The sequence below is a fragment of the Lithobates pipiens genome, unplaced genomic scaffold, assembly GCF_037356315.1.
Source record: "Lithobates pipiens isolate NorthernLeopardFrog02 unplaced genomic scaffold, aLitPip1_a1.2 Scaffold_339, whole genome shotgun sequence".
Taxonomy (NCBI): domain Eukaryota; kingdom Metazoa; phylum Chordata; class Amphibia; order Anura; family Ranidae; genus Lithobates; species Lithobates pipiens.
Window position 1 is genome coordinate 30,001 of NW_027507802.1, and position 20,294 is coordinate 50,294.

Here is a 20,294-nt window from a genome sequence, read left to right on the forward strand (position 1 = left end):
ATATATGGACTCTATTGCCTATACATTTATTACTTTGTTTTCTTTATATGTTGTGGTTTATCCCCACAGTTGGGGTCATGTCATATTCATTTGTTATAGTTATATGTACACATTCGTTTTTTTGAAGTTTTGTCACTTTGAGCCACTTTCTTCAGAGTTCTAGTCACATATGCTTGGCGCTTACACTTTACACTTTTGACGTTTTTACAAGCTAAAAAGATCCCAGTTTTAGCGTGTTGGCAGCCTTTATCTCAGTTTTTTTTCCTTTTGTTGATTACTGCGCAGTGTTACTGTATATATATTCACATCCACATTAACACCCAATTCTGGGGGGAGGGGGAGGGGAGGGGGTTCACTCCCGGAACATTCCACAATCTGGCCAATGATGGATAATCCAGAATCAAACAGCTGGGAAGATACAGAAGACGATGATCTGCAGCCCGGCTTAGGGACGTTATTCAAAGTGTAGAAATTCTGACTAACGGTCTCCGTTGTGTAACATCTCCTCCAACAGACATCGCAGATCACAAACCACTGAAGAGGAAAAGTCATTACAGGTCACGAGGGCGATATTATGGAAGATTCCAGAGCTTTAGAGGGGCCGCGAGGAGGACAAAGATGTCCATTCTGTATACAGTAAAACCTCGGATTGCGAGCAGAACTCCTTCCGCAAACATGCTTGTAATCCAAAGCACTCGTATATCAAAGCTAATTTCCCCTTAAGAAATAATGGAAACTCAGCCGATTCGTTCCACAACCATTTATTGATAGGTCCTTCAGTTTATAGTCCATATAAAAAGATTATAGCGATGTGATTGGTTGTGTAACCATAAAATGTCCGTCCACAAATAGAATCCTCCACAAGGGTATTAGAAGCGAAATCCAGCAGGAGCTCCAGGGTATAAAAGTGAGGAGAGGGCGCCTCCAAGTGTAGCGATATGGTGCATCTTCATTAAATGTAACCATACCACTACACTTAGAGGCGCCCTTTTCTCTTTTATACTCAATTACTTGTATATCAAGTCAAACTTTATTTTAAAAAAAATGTTGCTTGTCTTGCAAAATGCTCTCAAACTGAGGTTTTACTGTAGTGGGGTATCCCCCTCCTGTGTGCAGTACATGAAGATGCTCAGGGGAGGGGTCCGTCTCCTCCATCTCCACTCTGCATAGCCGCCCTACAAGGACCCAGCCATCTATGATGAGACTCACGTAATAAAAGGAAGATTTACTTTAGGACCAAATCCATTTCTGACATTTGTGGTTTACACATTTACCACTTCCAGCACAAGGATATCAAATGACGTCATTGACTCTGAGCGGAGATATCGGAATGGAGGGTGCAGCTGCCGGCATCATCCAGATATCATCTTTTACAGCCGGTGATTCTGTGCATCGGAAGAACAATCCTAGCTGCAGTTCAGCCACCTGATCCTTCTTACAGGCAGCACCCTTTGGGCAACTTCTGCTAATGTCATGATAGGCAAGCATTGATTCCGAGCGTGCGTGTTTGTACTTTGGACTTGTGTGACAGACTTGTGTACAGACGCAAATTTACTAGCCTGCCATCCAACATTTGTTGGCCAAAAGTTGGACAACAATTGTCTGATGGAACGTACTAACGGTCGGATTTTAGGCAAACAAAACAGTCTGTCATCACACAATTCTCTGCCGAAAACCCGATCGTGTGTACAAGGCTTAAAGCGGGATTCCACCCTAAAGTGGAACCTCCGCTGATCGGATCCCTCCCCCCCTCCGGTGTCACAATTGACACCTTTCAGGGGGGAGGGGGGTGGAGATACCTGTCAAAGACAGGTATTTACACCCACTTCCGGGCATAGACTCCCGAGGGAGTCTATGCCATTTCCTGTCCTGCCGCGCTGTCTGCTGGGACACACACGGGTCCCAGTGACAGTGCAGAGATTTTCTATTGCGCTGCGCGATTCGCACATGCGCAGTAGGGAACCGGGAAGTGAAGCCGATTCGCTTCACTTCCTGATTCCCTCACCTAGAATGGTGGCGGCAGCAGCCGAGCGATCGGCCTCGCTGGAACCCGGGACAGGTGAGTGCCCATTGAGAGAGAGAGAGAGAGAGAGAGAGATATATTTTAGCAGAGACCCTAGGACAGTGATGGCGAACCTTGGCACCCCAGATGTTTTGGAACTACATTTCCCATGATGCTCCACTACACTGCAGAGTGCATGAGCATCATGGGAAATGTAGTTCCAAAACATCTGGGGTGCCAAGGTTCGCCATCACTGCCCTAGGGAATAAAATGGCGGTTGTTGCAATCTTTGAAATACACGTCAGCGAATTAAAAACAATCAGTAAAATTAGCCCAATTTTTTTTGTATAATGTGAAGGATGAGGTTACGCCCCGAGAATCGTGGGGGGTTCATTCACTAAAGGCAAATCCACTCTGCACTACAAGCAGTGTTAATTTTGGCAGCAAATTTTGATTTGTTTTAGTCTTAGGACTAAAATGACATTTTAGTCTTTAGTCTTCTGCAAATGTTTTAGTCGTATTTAGTCGACTAAAACTCCTTTTAGTTGTCCAAAATCGAATGGGTGTAATTCAATTGTAATGTATTAGTTAACAATTCTCTACAATTTTCAAACTCGTTATATACGGCTGGAGTGAAAAATCGAATGTTATGTATTATGGCATTGAGATATGAACATGCACTGCAGACCAGTGTTCATTTTGAAGTCAAATTTAAAATTTAGTTTTAGTCGCATTTCAGTTGACTAAAATAATATTTGTTTAGCTGATTAAAATGTTTTAGTCGACCAAATTAACACCGACTACAAGTGCACTGCAAATGTATTTGGAAGTTCAGTCGCTGGAGATCCGAGGGGGACGTGCAGGGAAAATAAAAAACAGCATTTTTGCTTCTACATGATTGGATGATAGAAATCAGCAGAGCTTCCCCTCATTTTGATACTGCACTTGTAGTGCATTGTGGATTCGCCTTTAGCAAATCAACTCCATGATATTTATTGTAAGCAAAAAAAAAAAAAAATTATGATTCTCCTTTTATCCAGAATCATGCAGCTCTAATACACTATAGTCTTTTTTTTGTGCGGGGTGTCCCATGGAAGAGGGCCGGGCGCCCCACGGGAGCGGGCCGGGCGCCCCACGGGAGCGGGCCGGGCGCCCCACGGAAGAGGGCTGGTAGGAGTTGGGCTTTAGGCCCCATTCACACAGCTACAAAATGCTGGAGGAGAAAAAAAATCAATTCTCCTCTATGGAAACGGTTCACATCTCAGTTCCAAACGCCTGAAGCTCAAACAAGTTCTGGAACTTTTTTTTTTTTTTTTGGACAGATTTGGATGTTTTTCTGCTTTTTACACTGGTGACCTTTTGACCTGTACAAATTCGTGGCAAAAACACATAACACATGCGCTCGGTGTGAACGGGAAATGAGAACTGCTGCAATCACTTTTTTTTTTTTTAATTCTCTTTTTCCATACAATACACTCTCAGTGAATCCAGCTGATCCATGAGATAAGATCTTCGGATGATGAAAAATATAAACACACATTCCACCAATCACTGCTCACCTTTTCTGGCAGCTCTTTAAAGCAGGCGATTCCCAGGGAGATGACGGAACGCGTCCGGGCAGCATGACAGATCGCCTTGTAACGTTCCTCAATACACCTACAACAGAGCCAGATACACCTCCATTACTGGGAGTCACACTGTACATACCCTATCAGGTCTATCACCAGCCAATCACAGCGGAGATCCAGTCTGTATACAGATCACCAGCAAACATAAGGCAGCATTGAGTTCTATACACATCCTAATTCTTTTTTGTTTTGTAGCAGCAACAGAAAGCGAACAAAACTGCTGCGTCTTCCTAAATATTATAGGAGATGCTCTAAAATTTTATGTACCGTATTTATCGGCGTATAACACGCACCTTTTTCCCCCTAAAATCAGGGAGAAATCGGGGGTACGTGATGGGGGTGCGTGATCCCCCTCCTTTCCTAACCTTCTGTGCCGCTCTCGGCGGCTTTCAGGTATTTTCGGCCGTTTTCGCCCGTTCTCAGCAGCTTTCGGAAAGCCAAAAGCCGCCGAGATACACAGGACATCCGCTCTGCATCTCGGCAGCACCATTTTTAAAATGACACTGACAAGGCTACAAATGACACTGATGAGGCCGCATTGATGGGCATTTAAATGTAAGTTTTTTTTCTTTTAGATTCCCTCCTAAACTTGGGGCGCGTGTTAAACGCTGATAGATACGGTAAATCCCAATAATGGCGATTCGTCTGCCAACTTTTAGTCTGTTAAAGACTTTCAGGCGCGGTCTATTGTTACACGATTCCCGTTTTCTTCCAATGGAACTATATAGTTACAATACGTAGCAATGCACTGAAGGAGAAGCTACTACAGCGATCTCCACTTCTTTTCCAGGTCCCACGCTGAGCAGCCGGCCTGATGCTTTGTGAATACGAGGGGGGGGGGGACTTTTTTTTTTTTTTTTTTTTATTTACATACAGTGACCAGAGCAATACTATGTTACCATAATAACCCTGTACTTCTCAGTACACAACGAATGGCATGCAAAGCCTTTCAATGTGTACAATGGTCATGTGATCTGCTTTGATTGGTCACAGGGATCACATGGTACCGGCGGGTGACAGATCTCCCCAGAGCCCGGCCCATGGGGCACACCTGAGGCTCTATCCTGGGAGGACGTCATATGATGTCCTCCCAGAACAACAGTGCCCCCCCCCACCTGTCATTTTACAAAAGGCTGGGGGGGGGGGGTAATAACACTGTAAGCTGTCGCAGTGTATTGCTAGACAGTGATGGGGATTAGTTGTTGGTGGGTAGAAGTCACGGCTCTCTCTATGACATGGATCTCAGATCGGGGGGCATGCTGGGTAAAAGTACACAAAAGAATTCAAAGTTCACTTCCCTTTCCTAGAGAAACTTCCATCAGCCCAATAATAAGAGGAAACGTAAAACCTTCTTCTTCCATCAATGTAGAAATATCACACAGAAAACACGTCTACATGGAAAGTATCTTTCCTCCCATACAATGTAATCTGAAGCTACGTACTGGTTTAGTAAACTCTTCCGAGATCCCAACCCGCTCAGCTCCTGTGGGGGACACAAAACACAAATGTCACTTATCAACTCTCCCCCCTCACAGAAGGTTGGCATTTTAAGAGACCCCGCCCCCCCACATCCACTCATCCCCCCCCCACCCACCCACATCCACTCATCTCCTCGCCTGCTCACTGATGAGAAGATGGAACTCGGATTCCTCCCATCACTCACCGTGTCAACGGCAATAAATGTGGACGTCTTCAGTGCCAGCAGAACGGAGGGCCACATCTCCGAGAAATTGTCATTATAGATGTCGACGACGGGAACCCTCAGAGTCGCCATCTTCACCTGACAGGAGGCAAAAACATCGGGACAAAAAAAGCTTTATACGTATAATACTGACACTGACCAATCCCTGTACAGGATTCCACTGGGTGCCTCCCTGATCTCACCAGCCCTCAGAAAACCCGTCATGGCCGGACAGAGAGCCAAAATCCCCCATCCCCCGCCGATAGCCCCTGCCACCACAAATATCCCCACCACCACCAGAATCCCCCACCAATATCCCCATCCCCCGCCAATATCCCCACCCCCACCAATATCCCCCATCCCCCGCCAATATCCCCCATCCCCCGCCAATATCCCCCATCCCCCGCCAATATCCCCCATCCCCCGCCAATAGCCCCTGCCACCACAAATATCCCCACCATCACCAATATCCCCCATCCCCCACCAATATCCCCCATACCCCGCCACCACAAATATCCCCACCACCACCAGAATCCCCCGCCAATATCCCCCATCCCCCGCCGATAGCCCCCGCCACCACAAATATCCCCACCCCCACCAATATCCCCCATCCGCCAATATCCCCACCCCCAAACGATATCCCCCTCCCCCGCCGTGCTGAGGTCTCTGCAGATATTGTGTATAAACATCACTGGGGGGGGGGGGGAGCAAATCATTCTGATTATTGGTGGAGCCCCACTGAGGGCAGATCTGTGTGACCCCCGCACCAGGGACCCGCCACAGAAAGACAGTCACATCATTGGGCCTGGCTGGCATGCTGGGGGTTGTAGTCCTCCAGTTACTGCACTAAGCCTGTGATGGGAGGTGTGCTGAGACTTGTAGTTCTCTCAAATCTGCCCCGCCCCCCTCTATACAACATACAATGAGCTCTCCCCTCCCCCCCGGGGAAATGACACATTCATCAAACAACAGAAGAAAATAATTCATATAAATAATAATCACATGCCGACTACTGGAGCCTTCCTCCTCCTCTACTTCCGGCGCGATCTGATGACGTCTCCCCGACGTGACTACTTCCCGCCCACATATTCTACGCGGGCTCTGGATTGGAGGAGGGAATCCCCGCATGATGTGACCCCGCCCCCCACTACAACTACTAGAGCCAATCTGCTGTCAGGAGAAAGAGGGGCGTGACTGGTGGCGAGGAGAGGTGAGTAGTGGAGGGAAACCTTCTATCCGAGCGCAATATTCCATCATTATTAATCATAGCTCCGCCCCATCATCATTATTACTGAGAACTCCGCCCACCGTCATCATTATTACTGAGAGCTCCGCCCCATCATTATTATTACTGAGAACTCCGCCTACTATTATTATCATTACTGAGAGCTCCGCCCCATCATCATTATTATTTCTGAGAGCTCCGCCCCATCATTATTATTATTTCTGAGAGCTCCGCCCCATCATTATTATTACTGAGAACTCCGCCCACCGTCATCATTATTACTGAGAGCTCCGCCCCATCATTATTATTACTGAGAACTCCGCCCACTATTATTATCATTACTGAGAGCTCCGCCCCATCATTATTATTACTGAGAACTCCGCCCACCGTCATCATTATTACTGAGAGCTCCGCCCCATCATTATTATTACTGAGAACTCCGCCTACTATTATTATCATTACTGAGAGCTCCGCCCCATCATTATTATTACTGAGAACTCCGCCCACTATTATTATCATTACTGAGAGCTCCGCCCCATCATTATTATTACTGAGAACTCCGCCCACTATTATTATCATTACTGAGATCTCCGCCCACCATGATCATCATTACTGAGAGCTCCGCCCACCATTATCATTATTACTGAGAGCTCCGCCCACCATTATCATTATTACTGAGAGCTCCGCCCACGTTATAATGTCTGCGCCTCTGGCAATGATCTGAGCTCATCCTTCACTTGCTGCACGCTTGTCCCGGGTCAGAGATGTGGGGGAGGAGCTCTGCACGCTTGTCCCGGGTCAGAGATGTGTGGGAGGAGCTCTGCACTCTTGTCCCGGGTCAGAGATGTGTGGGAGGAGCTCTGCGCGCTTGTCCCGGGTCAGAGATGTGTGGGAGGAGCTCTGCACGCTTGTCCCGGGTCAGAGATGTGTGGGAGCAGCTCTGCGCGCTTGTCCCGGGTCAGAGATGTGGGGGAGGAGCTCTGCATGCTTGTCCCGGGTCAGAGATGTGTGGGAGGAGCTCTGCACGCTTGTCCCGGGTCAGAGATGTGGGGGAGGAGCTCTGCACGCTTGTCCCGGGTCAGAGATGTGTGGGAGGAGCTCTGCGCGCTTGTCCCGGGTCAGAGATGTGTGGGAGGAGCTCTGCGCGCTTGTCCCGGGTCAGAGATGTGTGGGAGGAGCTCTGCACGCTTGTCCCGGGTCAGAGATGTGGGGGAGGAGCTCTGCACGCTTGTCCCGGGTCAGAGATGTGGGGGAGGAGCTCTGCACGCTTGTCCCGGGTCAGAGATGTGTGGGAGGAGCTCTGCACTCTTGTCCCGGGTCAGAGATGTGTGGGAGGAGCTCTGCACTCTTGTCCCGGGTCAGAGATGTGGGGGAGGAGCTCTGCACTCTTGTCCCGGGTCAGAGATGTGGGGGAGGAGCTCTGCACTCTTGTCCCGGGTCAGAGATGTGGGGGAGGAGCTCTGCACTCTTGTCCCGGGTCAGAGATGTGTGGGAGGAGCTCTGCACTCTTGTCCCGGGTCAGAGATGTGTGGGAGGAGCTCTGCACTCTTGTCCCGGGTCAGAGATGTGGGGGAGGAGCTCTGCACTCTTGTCCCGGGTCAGAGATGTGTGGGAGGAGCTCTGCACTCTTGTCCCGGGTCAGAGATGTGTGGGAGGAGCTCTGCACTCTTGTCCCGGGTCAGAGATGTGGGGGAGGAGCTCTGCACTCTTGTCCCGGGTCAGAGATGTGGGGGAGGAGCTCTGCACTCTTGTCCCGGGTCAGAGATGTGTGGGAGGAGCTCTGCACTCTTGTCCCGGGTCAGAGATGTGGGGGAGGAGCTCTGCACTCTTGTCCCGGGTCAGAGATGTGTGGGAGGAGCTCTGCACTCTTGTCCCGGGTCAGAGATGTGGGGGAGGAGCTCTGCACTCTTGTCCCGGGTCAGAGATGTGGGGGAGGAGCTCTGCGCGCTTGTCCCGGGTCATCTATACTCTGTCCTTCCCTCCCTTCGTCCGTCTACAAGGCTTTGAAAAAGTATTCATACCCCTTGAAATTCCCCACATTTTGTTACAACCAAAAACATAAATGTATTTATTGGGATTTTAGGTGAGGAACCAACACAAAGTGTCACATAATTGTGAAGTGGAAGGAAAATGATACAAATAAATCTGTGAAAAGTGTGGGGGGGAGGGGCATTTGTATGGTGCCCCCTTTACTCTGATACCCCTAACTAACATCTAGGGGAACCAATTGCCTTCACAAGTTACCTAATTAGTAAATAGAGTCCACCTGTGTGTCATTTAATCTCAGTATAAATACAGCTGTTCTGTGAAGCCCTCAGAGGTTTGTTAGAGAACCTTAGTGAACAAACAGCATCATGAAGGCCAAGGAACACAGCAGACAGGTCAGGGATGAAGTTGTGGAGAAGTATAAAGCAGGGTTGGGTTATACTAAAATCTCCCAAGCTTTGACCATCTCACGGAGCTCTGTTCAATCCATCATCGGAAAATGGAAAGAGTATGGGCACAACTGCCAACCTACCAAGACATGGCCGTCCACCTAAACTGACCGGGCCGGGCAAGGAGAGCATTCATCAGAGAAGAGCCAAGAGGTCCATGGTAACTCTGGAGGAGCTGCAGAGATCCACAGCTCAGGGGGGAGAATCTGTCCACAGGACAACTATTAGTCGTCTCTCCACAAATCTGCCCTTTATGGAAGAGTGACAAGAAGAAAGACATTGGAGAAAGAAAGTCATAAGAAGTCCTGTTTGTAGTTTGTGAGAAGCCATGTGGGGGAGGGGGCAGCAAACATGTGGAAGAAGGTGATCTGGTCAGAGGAGACCAAAATTCTACTTTATGGCCTAAAAGTAAAATGCTATGTGTGGGGGAAACTAACACCGCCCATCCCCCGAACACACCATCCCCACCGTGAGACATGGTGGTGGCAGCATCATGTGGTGGGGATGGTTTTCTTCAGCAGGGACAGGGAAGCTGGTCAGAGTTGATGGGAAGATGGATGGAGACAAATACAGGACAATCTTAGAAGAAAACCTGTTAGAGTCGGCAGAAGACTTGAGACCGGGGCGGAGGTTCCCCTTCCAGCAGGACAACGACCCGAAACATCCAGCCAGAGCTACAATGGAATGGTTTACATCAAAGCATATTCATGTGTTAGAATGGCCCAGTCACAGTCCAGACCTAAATCCCATTGAGAATCTGTGGCAAGACTTGAAAATTGCTGATCACAGACGCTCTCCATCCAATCTGACAGAGCTTGAGATATTTTACAAAGAAGAAGAATGGGCAGAAATGTCCTCTCTAGATGGGCAAAGCTGGTAGAGACACCCCCAAAAAGACTTGTAGAGAAAGGGGGTTCTACAAAGTATTGACTCCGGGGGGCGCCATACAAATGCCCCTCCCCCCCACACTTTTCACATATTTATTTGTATCATTTATCATTTTCCTTCCACTTCACAATTATGTGACACTTTGTGTTGGTCCATCACATAAAGGTGTCAGTATATGAAGCAGTGAAGAGCGGTGATCCTGAGGATCAGTGAATAGATTTAACTCAGCACTGGACTGAGCTGTAAACTCCACTTGCTGTCTCTACGGGGTGTGATGTCTCTGCGGGGTGTGATGTCTCTGCGGGGTGTGTGGGATGTCTCTGCGGGGTGTGTGGGATGTCTCTGCGGGGTGTGTGGGATGTCTCTGCGGGGTGTGTGTGATGTCTCTGCGGGGTGTGTGGGATGTCTCTGCGGGGTGTGTGGGATGTCTCTGCAGAGTGTGAGTGTGATGTCTCTGCGGGGTGGGTGTGATGTCTCTGCGGGGTGTGTGTGATGTCTCTGCGGGGTGTGTGTGATGTCTCTGCGGGGTGTGTGGGATGTCTCTGCAGAGTGTGAGTGTGATGTCTCTGCGGGGTGGGTGTGATGTCTCTGCGGGGTGTGTGTGATGTCTCTGCGGGGTGTGTGTGATGTCTCTGCGGGGTGGGATGTCTCTGCGGGGTGTGTGGGATGTCTCTGCGGGGTGTGTGGGATGTCTCTGCGGGGTGTGTGTGATGTCTCTGCAGGGTGTGTGTGATGTCTCTGCGGGTGTGGGATGTCTCTGCGGGTGTGGGATGTCTCTGCGGGGGCGGGGTGTGATGTCTCTGCGGGGTGGGTGGGATGTCTCTGCGGGGGTGGGTGGGATGTCTCTGCGGGGTGGGATGTCTCTGCGGGGGTGGGTGTGATGTCTCTGCGGGGGCGGGGTGTGATGTCTCTGCGGGGTGGGATGTCTCTGCGGGGTGGGTGGGATGTCTCTGCGGGGGTGGGATGTCTCGGCGGGGTGTGATGTCTCGGCGGGGGTGGGTGGGATGTCTCTGCGGGGGTGGGTGGGATGTCTCGGCGGGGTGTGATGTCTCGGCGGGGGTGGGTGGGATGTCTCTGCGGGGGCGGGGTGTGATGTCTCTGCGGGGTGGGTGTGATGTCTCTGCGGGGGTGGGTGGGATGTCTCTGCGGGGTGGGATGTCTCTGCGGGGTGGGATGTCTCTGCGGGGTGGGATGTCTCTGCGGGGGTGGGATGTCTCTGCGGGGGTGGGATGTCTCTGCGGGGCGGGATGTCTCTGCGGGGCGGGATGTCTCTGCGGGGTGGGTGTGATGTCTCTGCGGGGGTGGGTGGGATGTCTCTGCGGGGTGGGATGTCTCTGCGGGGTGGGATGTCTCTGCGGGGGTGGGATGTCTCTGCGGGGCGGGATGTCTCTGCGGGGCGGGATGTCTCTGCGGGGTGGGTGTGATGTCTCTGCGGGGTGGGATGTCTCTGCGGGGTGGGATGTCTCTGCGGGGTGTGATGTCTCTGCGGGGCGGGATGTCTCTGCGGGGCGGGATGTCTCTGCGGGGCGGGATGTCTCTGCGGGGGTGGGTGGGATGTCTCTGCGGGGGCGGGGTGGGATGTCTCTGCGGGGGCGGGGTGTGATGTCTCTGCGGGGTGGGATGTCTCTGCGGGGTGGGATGTCTCTGCGGGGTGGGATGTCTCTTCAGGGCGGGATGTCTCTGCGGGGCGGGATGTCTCGGCGGGGTGGGATGTCTCTTCGGGGGTGTGATGTCTCTGCGGGGGCGGGGTGGGATGTCTCTGCGGGGGTGGGGTGGGATGTCTCGGCGGGGTGTGATGTCTCTTCGGGGTGTTAGTAATGAAATGTTCTCTTCCTCCAGCGATGGGGCGATCGGCGGTCGGACATTCTTCGAGGAAAATCCCAAGGAAAGAACAGAAACCCCCAACTAACAAATCAGGTAGGTGGGGGAGGGGTGTCGGCCTATGAAATTGGGGGCGTCACACTGGGCAGCGCTCCTCTCAAAAGCCCTCTGGGGTCGGAGTGGGCGGGCTCTTGGGAGGAGTTATGCAATTATCACAGTGCCTTGATAGGTGGGTGGGTGTTCCTGGGCAGACTATATTTGCATAGGTAACACCCACGTGTGATGCTGAGCCTCCATGATTGGAAGAACTGAAATGCAATGAATGGAAGGGGCGGAGCCAGGAAGAGTTAGGCTCGGGAGGAAAGGGCTAGATGATGCTGGGATGTTCTCCGGCCAGGAAAGGAGGCGGGGCTCCGTCTGACTTGATGTTCGTTGTCTTTGCAGACTCTCCAATCCCGCGGAATCACTTCTTCAGCCCCCCGGAAGTGGAGATCCTCCGGAAGGACCTCCTGGCCTGGTATGACGGCCATAAGAGGGACCTCCCCTGGAGGAGACTGGTGGGTACTGCGGGAGATCTTCTGCTTATTTCTCATCACTGTAACATGAGCAACAGAAGTGCCCCTCCCCCCACCCAATATACATTCATCCCATTTAAAGTGTATGTACATGTGTGACCCAGATTTACCCCCCAGCCCCTCCCCCCTGATGGTGTAACAAGCACTTCCTGTTTTTATTGTCCTTCTATTCTGTAATGAGACCGTGCGATCGCTGAGCTTTCTAGGAGGCGAAGCTTTAATCCCGCCGGTCCAGCATTCCAATAGGTCAATGCATCAATGTAATTGTGAAGGTGGGCGGGCTTTTGGGAGGAGCTATGTGACTAGCAACGTGCCTTGAGGGGTGGGTGTCAGTCTGGAGAAGTGGGCGTTCCTAGGCAGGCTGTATTTGCATAGGTAACGCCCACATGTGATGCTGATCCTCTATGATTAGAAGAACTGAAATCAGAAGAATGAAAGGGGTGGGGCCAGGGACAGTCATGGTGGGGGGGGGGAAAGAGCTAGATGATGCTGGATGTCCTCCAGGAAATGGGGCGGGGCTCTATCTGACTTGCTGCAGCTTCTAATGCACATGGTGAGAAGCTCACAGTGTGCGGTGATATCAGAGGAAGACATTTCAGTCCAGGAGAAGAGCCGCTACACCTGTGCAAGACTGAAGGGGGAGGAGCCGCTACACCTGTACAAGACTGAAGGGGGGAGGAGCCGCTACACCTGTGCAAGACTGAAGGGGAGGAGCTGGTGGACCTGTGCAAGACTGAAGGGGAGGAGCCGCTGGACCTGTGCAAGACTGAAGGGGAGGGTCCTGTACACCTGTGCAAGACTGAAGGGGAGGGGCCAGGGGAGGAGTTAAGAGAACTGTATACGGTGAACATGCTGAAAAATAGATTTGGGGGTTACAAAATCTTCCATTAATATCTGTAATTCTGTGATTACAGGCCAGCGAGGAGATGGATCCGGATCGCCGGGCGTATTCAGGTGAGACTTTTGGTGGGATTTGTGTAAATCTTTTCTTCTCTCTTTTCATGTGAAGAAATGACACTTGTAGTGAGTGTACAGCTTGTATAACAGTGTAAATGTAACACACCTGAGACCTTGTAACACTAACAAGTCACATGACACCGGGGAGGGAAAATGGGCAATTTGGAGATTTTCCCTAAGGCCCCTTTCACACTGGGGTGGTTTTCAGGCGCTACAGTGCTAAAAATAGCGCCTGTGTAGCGCCTGCAAAAATCCGGCCCCTTTCACTCCAGTGTGAAAGTCAGAGGGGCTCTGACACTGGAGCGGTGCGCTGGCAGGACGGTGAAAAAAGTCCTGCTAGCCGCATCTTTGGAGCGGTGAAAGGAGACGTGTTTTCACCGCTCCTACCCATTGACATAAATGGGGCAGCACGGCTGCAGCGGCGCTTTGCGGGTGGTTGTAACCCTTTTTTGCCCGCTAGCGGCTGCAGACCGCCGCTAAAATGATGGTAAATAATATTATAATAATATAATACTAGTATAATATTTTACTAATAATAGCGGCGCTTTACCGTCCATTCCCGCACCGTCCCAGTGTGAAAGGGGCCTTAGGGGTGTACTGACTTTTGTTGCCAGCGGTTTAGACATGAATGGCTGTGTGTTGAGTTATTTTGAGGGGACAGGAAATTTACACTGTTATACAAGCTGTACACTCACTACTTTACATTGTAGACAAGTGTCATTTCTTCAGTGTTGTCACAGGAAAAGAGAGGAGAAAAGTCACTGAGGGGTGTACTTACTTTTGTCACATAATGTGTATATATGGTGTGGGCTGGAGTGATGGGGAGGAGGGATGTTTGTGGTCAGGTCTGTCCGTCACCAACCCCCCCCCCCCCCCCCCCCCCGGCTGATGGAGCACTAGCCACCACTGTTCATGCAGTATACAATATATATCTTTTATTTTATATATATATACTGTATATGTATCATTCATCCACTTGTGTCTTGGGATTTTATGTGATGGACCAACACAAAGTGTCACATAATTGTGAAGTGGAAGGAAAATGATAAATGATACAAATAAATATGTGAAAAGTGTGGGGGAGGGGCATTTGTATGGCGCCCCCCGGAGTCAATACTTTGTAGAACCCCCTTTCTCTACAAGTCTTTTTGGGGGTGTCTCTACCAGCTTTGCCCATCTAGAGAGGACATTTCTGCCCATTCTTCTTCTTTGTAAAATATCTCGCGCTCTGTCAGATTGGATGGAGAGCGTCTGTGATCAGCAATTTTCAAGTCTTGCCACAGATTCTCAATGGGATTTAGGTCTGGACTGTGACTGGGCCATTCTAACACATGAATATGCTTTGATGTAAACCATTCCATTGTAGCTCTGGCTGGATGTTTCGGGTCGTTGTCCTGCTGGAAGGGGAACCTCCGCCCCGGTCTCAAGTCTTTTGCAGACTCTAACAGGTTTTCTTCTAAGATTGTCCTGTATTTGTCTCCATCCATCTTCCCATCAACTCTGACCAGCTTCCCTGTCCCTGCTGAAGAAAACCATCCCCACCACATGATGCTGCCACCACCATGTCTCACGGTGGGGATGGTGTGTTCGGGGGATGGGCGGTGTTAGTTTTCCCCACACATAGCGTTTTGGTTTTAGGCCATAAAGTAGAATTTTGGTCTCCTCTGACCAGATCACCTTCTTCCACATGTTTGCTGCCCCCTCCCCCACATGGCTTCTCACAAACTACAAACAGGACTTCTTATGACTTTCTTCCTCCAATGTCTTTCTTCTTGTCACTCTTCCATAAAGGGCAGATTTGTGGAGAGACGACTAATAGTTGTCCTGTGGACAGATTCTCCCCCCTGAGCTGTGGATCTCTGCAGCTCCTCCAGAGTTACCATGGACCTCTTGGCTCTTCTCTGATGAAGGCTCTCCTTGCCCGGCCCGGTCAGTTTAGGTGGACGGCCGTGTCTTGGTAGGTTTGCGGTTGTGCCCATACTCTTTCCATTTTCCGATGATGGATTGAACAGAGCTCCGTGAGATGGTCAAAGCTTGGGAGATTTTATTATAACCGAACCCTGCTTTATACTTCTCCACAACTTTATCCCTGACCTGTCTGGTGTGTTCCTTGGCCTTCATGATGCTGTTTGTTCACTAAAGTTCTCTAATGCCACGTACACACGACCGGACTTTCCGGCAGGCTAGGTCCGATAGACTTTCGGCGGAGTTCTGACGGACTTTCCGAACGAATGCAGTAAGTCCGTTCATTCGTTTATTGACGTAAGACGGGACTAAATAAGGAAGTTCAATAGCCAGTAGCCAATGGCTGCCCTTGTGTCGTATTTAGTCAGTCGGATCAGCACACAGACAAACGCTTTTCCCGATAGGAATTGAGTCCGTCGCACAGATTTGAAACATCTTCTATTTCTAGGTCCATCGGATCTTTTTTACGAAAAACGATCGGATTAGCCCACACATGATCGGAATGTCCGATGGAGCATGTAAGCGGCATAACAAACCTCTGGGGGCTTCACAGAACAGCTGTCTTTATACTGAGATTAAGTGACACACAGGTGGACTCTATTTACTAATTAGGTGACTTCTGAAGGCAATCGGTTCCTCTAGATTTTAGTTAGGGGTATCAGAGTAAAGGGGGGCGCCATACAAATGCCCCTCCCCCACACTTTTCACATATTTATTTGTATCATTTATCATTTTCATTCCACTTCACAATCATGTGACACTTTGTGTTGGTCCATCACATAAAATCCCAATAAAATACATTTACGTTTTTGATTGTAACAAAATGTGGGGAATATCAAGGGGTATGAATACTTTTTCCAGGCACTGTATCATCTCTCTCTATTTTCTATATATAATCTCGCAGTATCGGGTGTGGCATAGAGCTGGTATAACGATCCCATCGGATCTGGGAGATCGGTTGGCGGTCATACACGCCCCAACACGCCCCATAAATATTAGGATGTACGGTGAAGTTGGGCGATTGTTTTGTCTCATTGTGACGATTGGCTGTTTTTGTCTCCTCCCCCTCGCAGTGTGGGTGTCGGAGGTGATGCTGCAGCAGACTCAGGTGTCCACCGTTATCGATTATTACAAGAATTGGATGAAGGTGAGCTGGTTGGCGGGGTGGGGGGGGGAGGGGCGCCATTAAGGCCGGTCATTGACGATTTTATAGTCATTGTTATTGATCTTCTTTATAATAAAATAATAATTGGGGGGGGGGGGGATTTGGTGCATCCCTGCATGGCAGCCAATCAGCTTCCAGCTTCGTCTTCTTCGGTGAAGCTTTGATAATTATACCCGGAAGCCGGTGATGTAGCGGTGGGCCGGATCTCCCGCTCATCCCAGGTCTCTGCACTGATCTCATGTGATCTTCTTCTTATCCCCGCAGACATGGCGGACCGTACAGGACCTGGCCGGGGCCTCCCTGGAGGTGACTCCATTCCTCTCAATCTCCGAAATCTACTGACAATTGTTCTGTACAGGAGCTGGAAATCGCGTCCCCGTTGTGTGATGGGCAATGTCGGGGACACAGTGCTGAAGAAGTGTCAGAATGTGGGGGAGGAGCGTTCCAAGGGGGTTGTAGTGGTGCATCCAATATTCGAGGGCAGAGATGGTGGGAACAGAAGACCCCATACACACATTGTACACACAGAGAGTGTAAGAGAGTGTTGGAGGTTCAAGCACATTGTACACACAGGGAGTGTAAGAGAGTGTTGGAGGTTGGGACACACATTGTACACACAGGGAGGGTAAGAGAGTGTCGGAGGTTCGGACACACATTGTACACACAGGGAGGGTAAGAGAGTGTCGGAGGTTCGGACACACATTGTACACACAGAGAGTGTAAGAGAGTGTCGGAGGTTCGGACACACATTGTACACACAGGGAGGGTAAGAGAGTGTTGGAGGTTCGGACACACATTGTACACACAGGGAGTGTAAGAGAGTGTTGGAGGTTCGGACACACATTGTACACACAGAGAGTGTAAGAGAGTGTTGGAGGTTCGGACACACATTGTACACACAGAGAGTGTAAGAGAGTGTTGGAGGTTCGGACACACATTGTACACACAAGGAGGGTAAGAGAGTGTTTGAGGTTCGGACACACATTGTACACACAGGGAGTGTAAGAGAGTGTTGGAGGTTCGGACACACATTGTACACACAGGGAGTGTAAGAGAGTGTTGGAGGTTCGGACACACATTGTACACACAGAGAGTGTAAGAGAGTGTTGGAGGTTCGGACACACATTGTACACACAAGGAGGGTAAGAGAGTGTTTGAGGTTCGGACACACATTGTACACACAGGGAGTGTAAGAGAGTGTTGGAGGTTCGGACACACATTGTACACACAGAGAGTGTAAGGCCGCGTACACACGCGCGGACTGTTCGCCCAACTTTGTCCGTCCAACAGTTTCGGCAAACAGTCCGCTCAAACTTAGCATGGACGGACATGGCCACACACGACGGACGAACAGTTTGCTTAAAACGTGCGCGATGACGTGAACGGCACGTACGACGGGACGAAAAATACGACGTCCTATACACTGCATTATAGCTTTCGGCGTGAAAATCCTTTCTGAGCATGCGCGCAACTTTGTTTGACGAACAAGCCTACACACGGGCGGACTGTTCGCTCAAACAAGGTTTCAGCGGACAGTTTTTCGGAAATTCCGAAAAACCTTGTCCGTCCAACTGTCCGCTGAAACTGTCCGCTGAAAGCCCACACACGAGCGGACTGTCCGCCCAAACACTGTTCAGCGGACAAAGTTGGGCGAACAGTCCGCCCGTGTGTACGCGGCCTTAGAGAGTGTTGGAGGTTCGGACACACATTGTACACACAGAGAGTGTAAGAGAGTGTTGGAGGTTCGGACACACATTGTACACACAGAGAGTGTAAGAGAGTGTTGGAGGTTCGGACACACATTGTACACACAGAGAGTGTAAGAGAGTGTCGGAGGTTCGGACACACATTGTACACACAGGGAGGGTAAGAGAGTGTTGGAGGTTCGGACACACATTGTACACACAGGGAGGGTAAGAGAGTGTTGGAGGTTCGGACACACATTGTACACACAGGGAGGGTAAGAGAGTGTTGGAGGTTCGGACACACATTGTACACACAGGGAGTGTAAGAGAGTGTTGGAGGTTCGGACACACATTGTACACACAGGGAGTGTAAGAGAGTGTTTGAGGTTCGGACACACATTGTACACACAGGGAGTGTAAGAGAGTGTTGGAGGTTCGGACACACATTGTACACACAGGGTGGGTAAGAGAGTGTTGGAGGTTCGGACACACATTGTACACACAGGGAGGGTAAGAGAGTGTTGGAGGTTCGGACACACATTGTACACACAGGTTGGGTAAGAGTGTTGGAGGTTCGGACACACATTGTACACACAGGGAGGGTAAGAGAGTGTTGGAGGTTCGGACACACATTGTACACACAGGGAGGGTAAGAGAGTGTTGGAGGTTCGGACACACATTGTACACACAGGGAGGGTAAGAGAGTGTTGGAGGTTCGGACACACATTGTACACACAGGGAGTGTAAGAGAGTGTTTGAGGTTCGGACACACATTGTACACACAGGGAGTGTAAGAGAGTGTTGGAGGTTCGGACACACATTGTACACACAGGGTGGGTAAGAGAGTGTTGGAGGTTGGGACACACATTGTACACACAGGGAGGGTAAGAGAGTGTTGGAGGTTCGGACACACATTGTACACACAGGGAGGGTAAGAGAGTGTTGGAGGTTCAGACACACATTGTACACACAGGGAGTGTAAGAGAGTGTTGGAGGTTCGGACACACATTGTACACACAGGGAGGGTAAGAGAGTGTTGGAGGTTGGGACACACATTGTACACACAGGGAGGGTAAGAGTGTTGGAGGTTGGGACACACATTGTACACACAGGGAGGGTAAGAGAGTGTTGGAGGTTCGGACACACATTGTACACACAGGGAGGGTAAGAGAGTGTCGGAGGTTCGGACACACATTGTACACACAGAGAGTGTAAGAGAGTGTCGGAGGTTCGGACACACATTGTACACACAGGGAGGGTAAGAGAGTGTTGGAGGTTCGGACACACATTGTACACACAGGGAGTGTAAGAGAGTGTTGGAGGTTCGGACACACATTGTACACACAGAGAGTGTAAGAGAGTGTTGGAGGTTCGGACACACATTGTACACACAGAGAGTGTAAGAGAGTGTTGGAGGTTCGGACACACATTGTACACACAAGGAGGGTAAGAGAGTGTTTGAGGTTCGGACACACATTGTACACACAGGGAGTGTAAGAGAGTGTTGGAGGTTCGGACACACATTGTACACACAGGGAGTGTAAGAGAGTGTTGGAGGTTCGGACACACATTGTACACACAGAGAGTGTAAGAGAGTGTTGGAGGTTCGGACACACATTGTACACACAAGGAGGGTAAGAGAGTGTTTGAGGTTCGGACACACATTGTACACACAGGGAGTGTAAGAGAGTGTTGGAGGTTCGGACACACATTGTACACACAGAGAGTGTAAGGCCGCGTACACACGCGCGGACTGTTCGCCCAACTTTGTCCGTCCAACAGTTTCGGCAAACAGTCCGCTCAAACTTAGCATGGACGGACATGGCCACACACGACGGACGAACAGTTTGCTTAAAACGTGCGCGATGACGTGAACGGCACGTACGACGGGACGAAAAATACGACGTCCTATACACTGCATTATAGCTTTCGGCGTGAAAATCCTTTCTGAGCATGCGCGCAACTTTGTTTGACGAACAAGCCTACACACGGGCGGACTGTTCGCTCAAACAAGGTTTCAGCGGACAGTTTTTCGGAAATTCCGAAAAACCTTGTCCGTCCAACTGTCCGCTGAAACTGTCCGCTGAAAGCCCACACACGAGCGGACTGTCCGCCCAAACACTGTTCAGCGGACAAAGTTGGGCGAACAGTCCGCCCGTGTGTACGCGGCCTTAGAGAGTGTTGGAGGTTCGGACACACATTGTACACACAGAGAGTGTAAGAGAGTGTTGGAGGTTCGGACACACATTGTACACACAGAGAGTGTA

At 50.2% G+C, this 20,294-nt stretch overlaps 2 protein-coding genes across 4 annotated transcripts in view; one reads left to right on the top strand and one right to left on the bottom strand.

The window, feature by feature from the left end:
• Positions 1–6,360, bottom strand: part of LOC143955157 (target of EGR1 protein 1-like) — a 26,212-nt gene extending 19,852 nt beyond the window's left edge. Inside the window, exons 1-4 of the mRNA XM_077465249.1 lie at positions 6,314–6,360; positions 5,294–5,410; positions 5,073–5,113; positions 3,562–3,658 (exon numbers count right to left, since the gene is read on the bottom strand). Coding sequence (XP_077321375.1) covers positions 3,562–3,658; positions 5,073–5,113; positions 5,294–5,404 — 249 coding nt within the window. The 5' untranslated portion in view covers positions 5,405–5,410; positions 6,314–6,360. The remainder of the gene's footprint in view (positions 1–3,561; positions 3,659–5,072; positions 5,114–5,293; positions 5,411–6,313) is intronic.
• A 56-nt stretch (positions 6,361–6,416) lies between these two features.
• LOC143955158 (adenine DNA glycosylase-like) overlaps positions 6,417–20,294 on the top strand; it is a gene marked incomplete at its 3' end in the record, with an annotated part of 34,469 nt that continues 20,591 nt past the window's right edge. Inside the window, 6 exon segments of one of the 3 annotated variants that reach the window (XM_077465250.1) lie at positions 6,417–6,521; positions 11,699–11,776; positions 12,125–12,237; positions 13,170–13,209; positions 16,251–16,324; positions 16,607–16,648. In XM_077465250.1, coding sequence (XP_077321376.1) covers positions 11,701–11,776; positions 12,125–12,237; positions 13,170–13,209; positions 16,251–16,324; positions 16,607–16,648 — 345 coding nt within the window. 3 annotated transcript variants of the gene reach the window in all.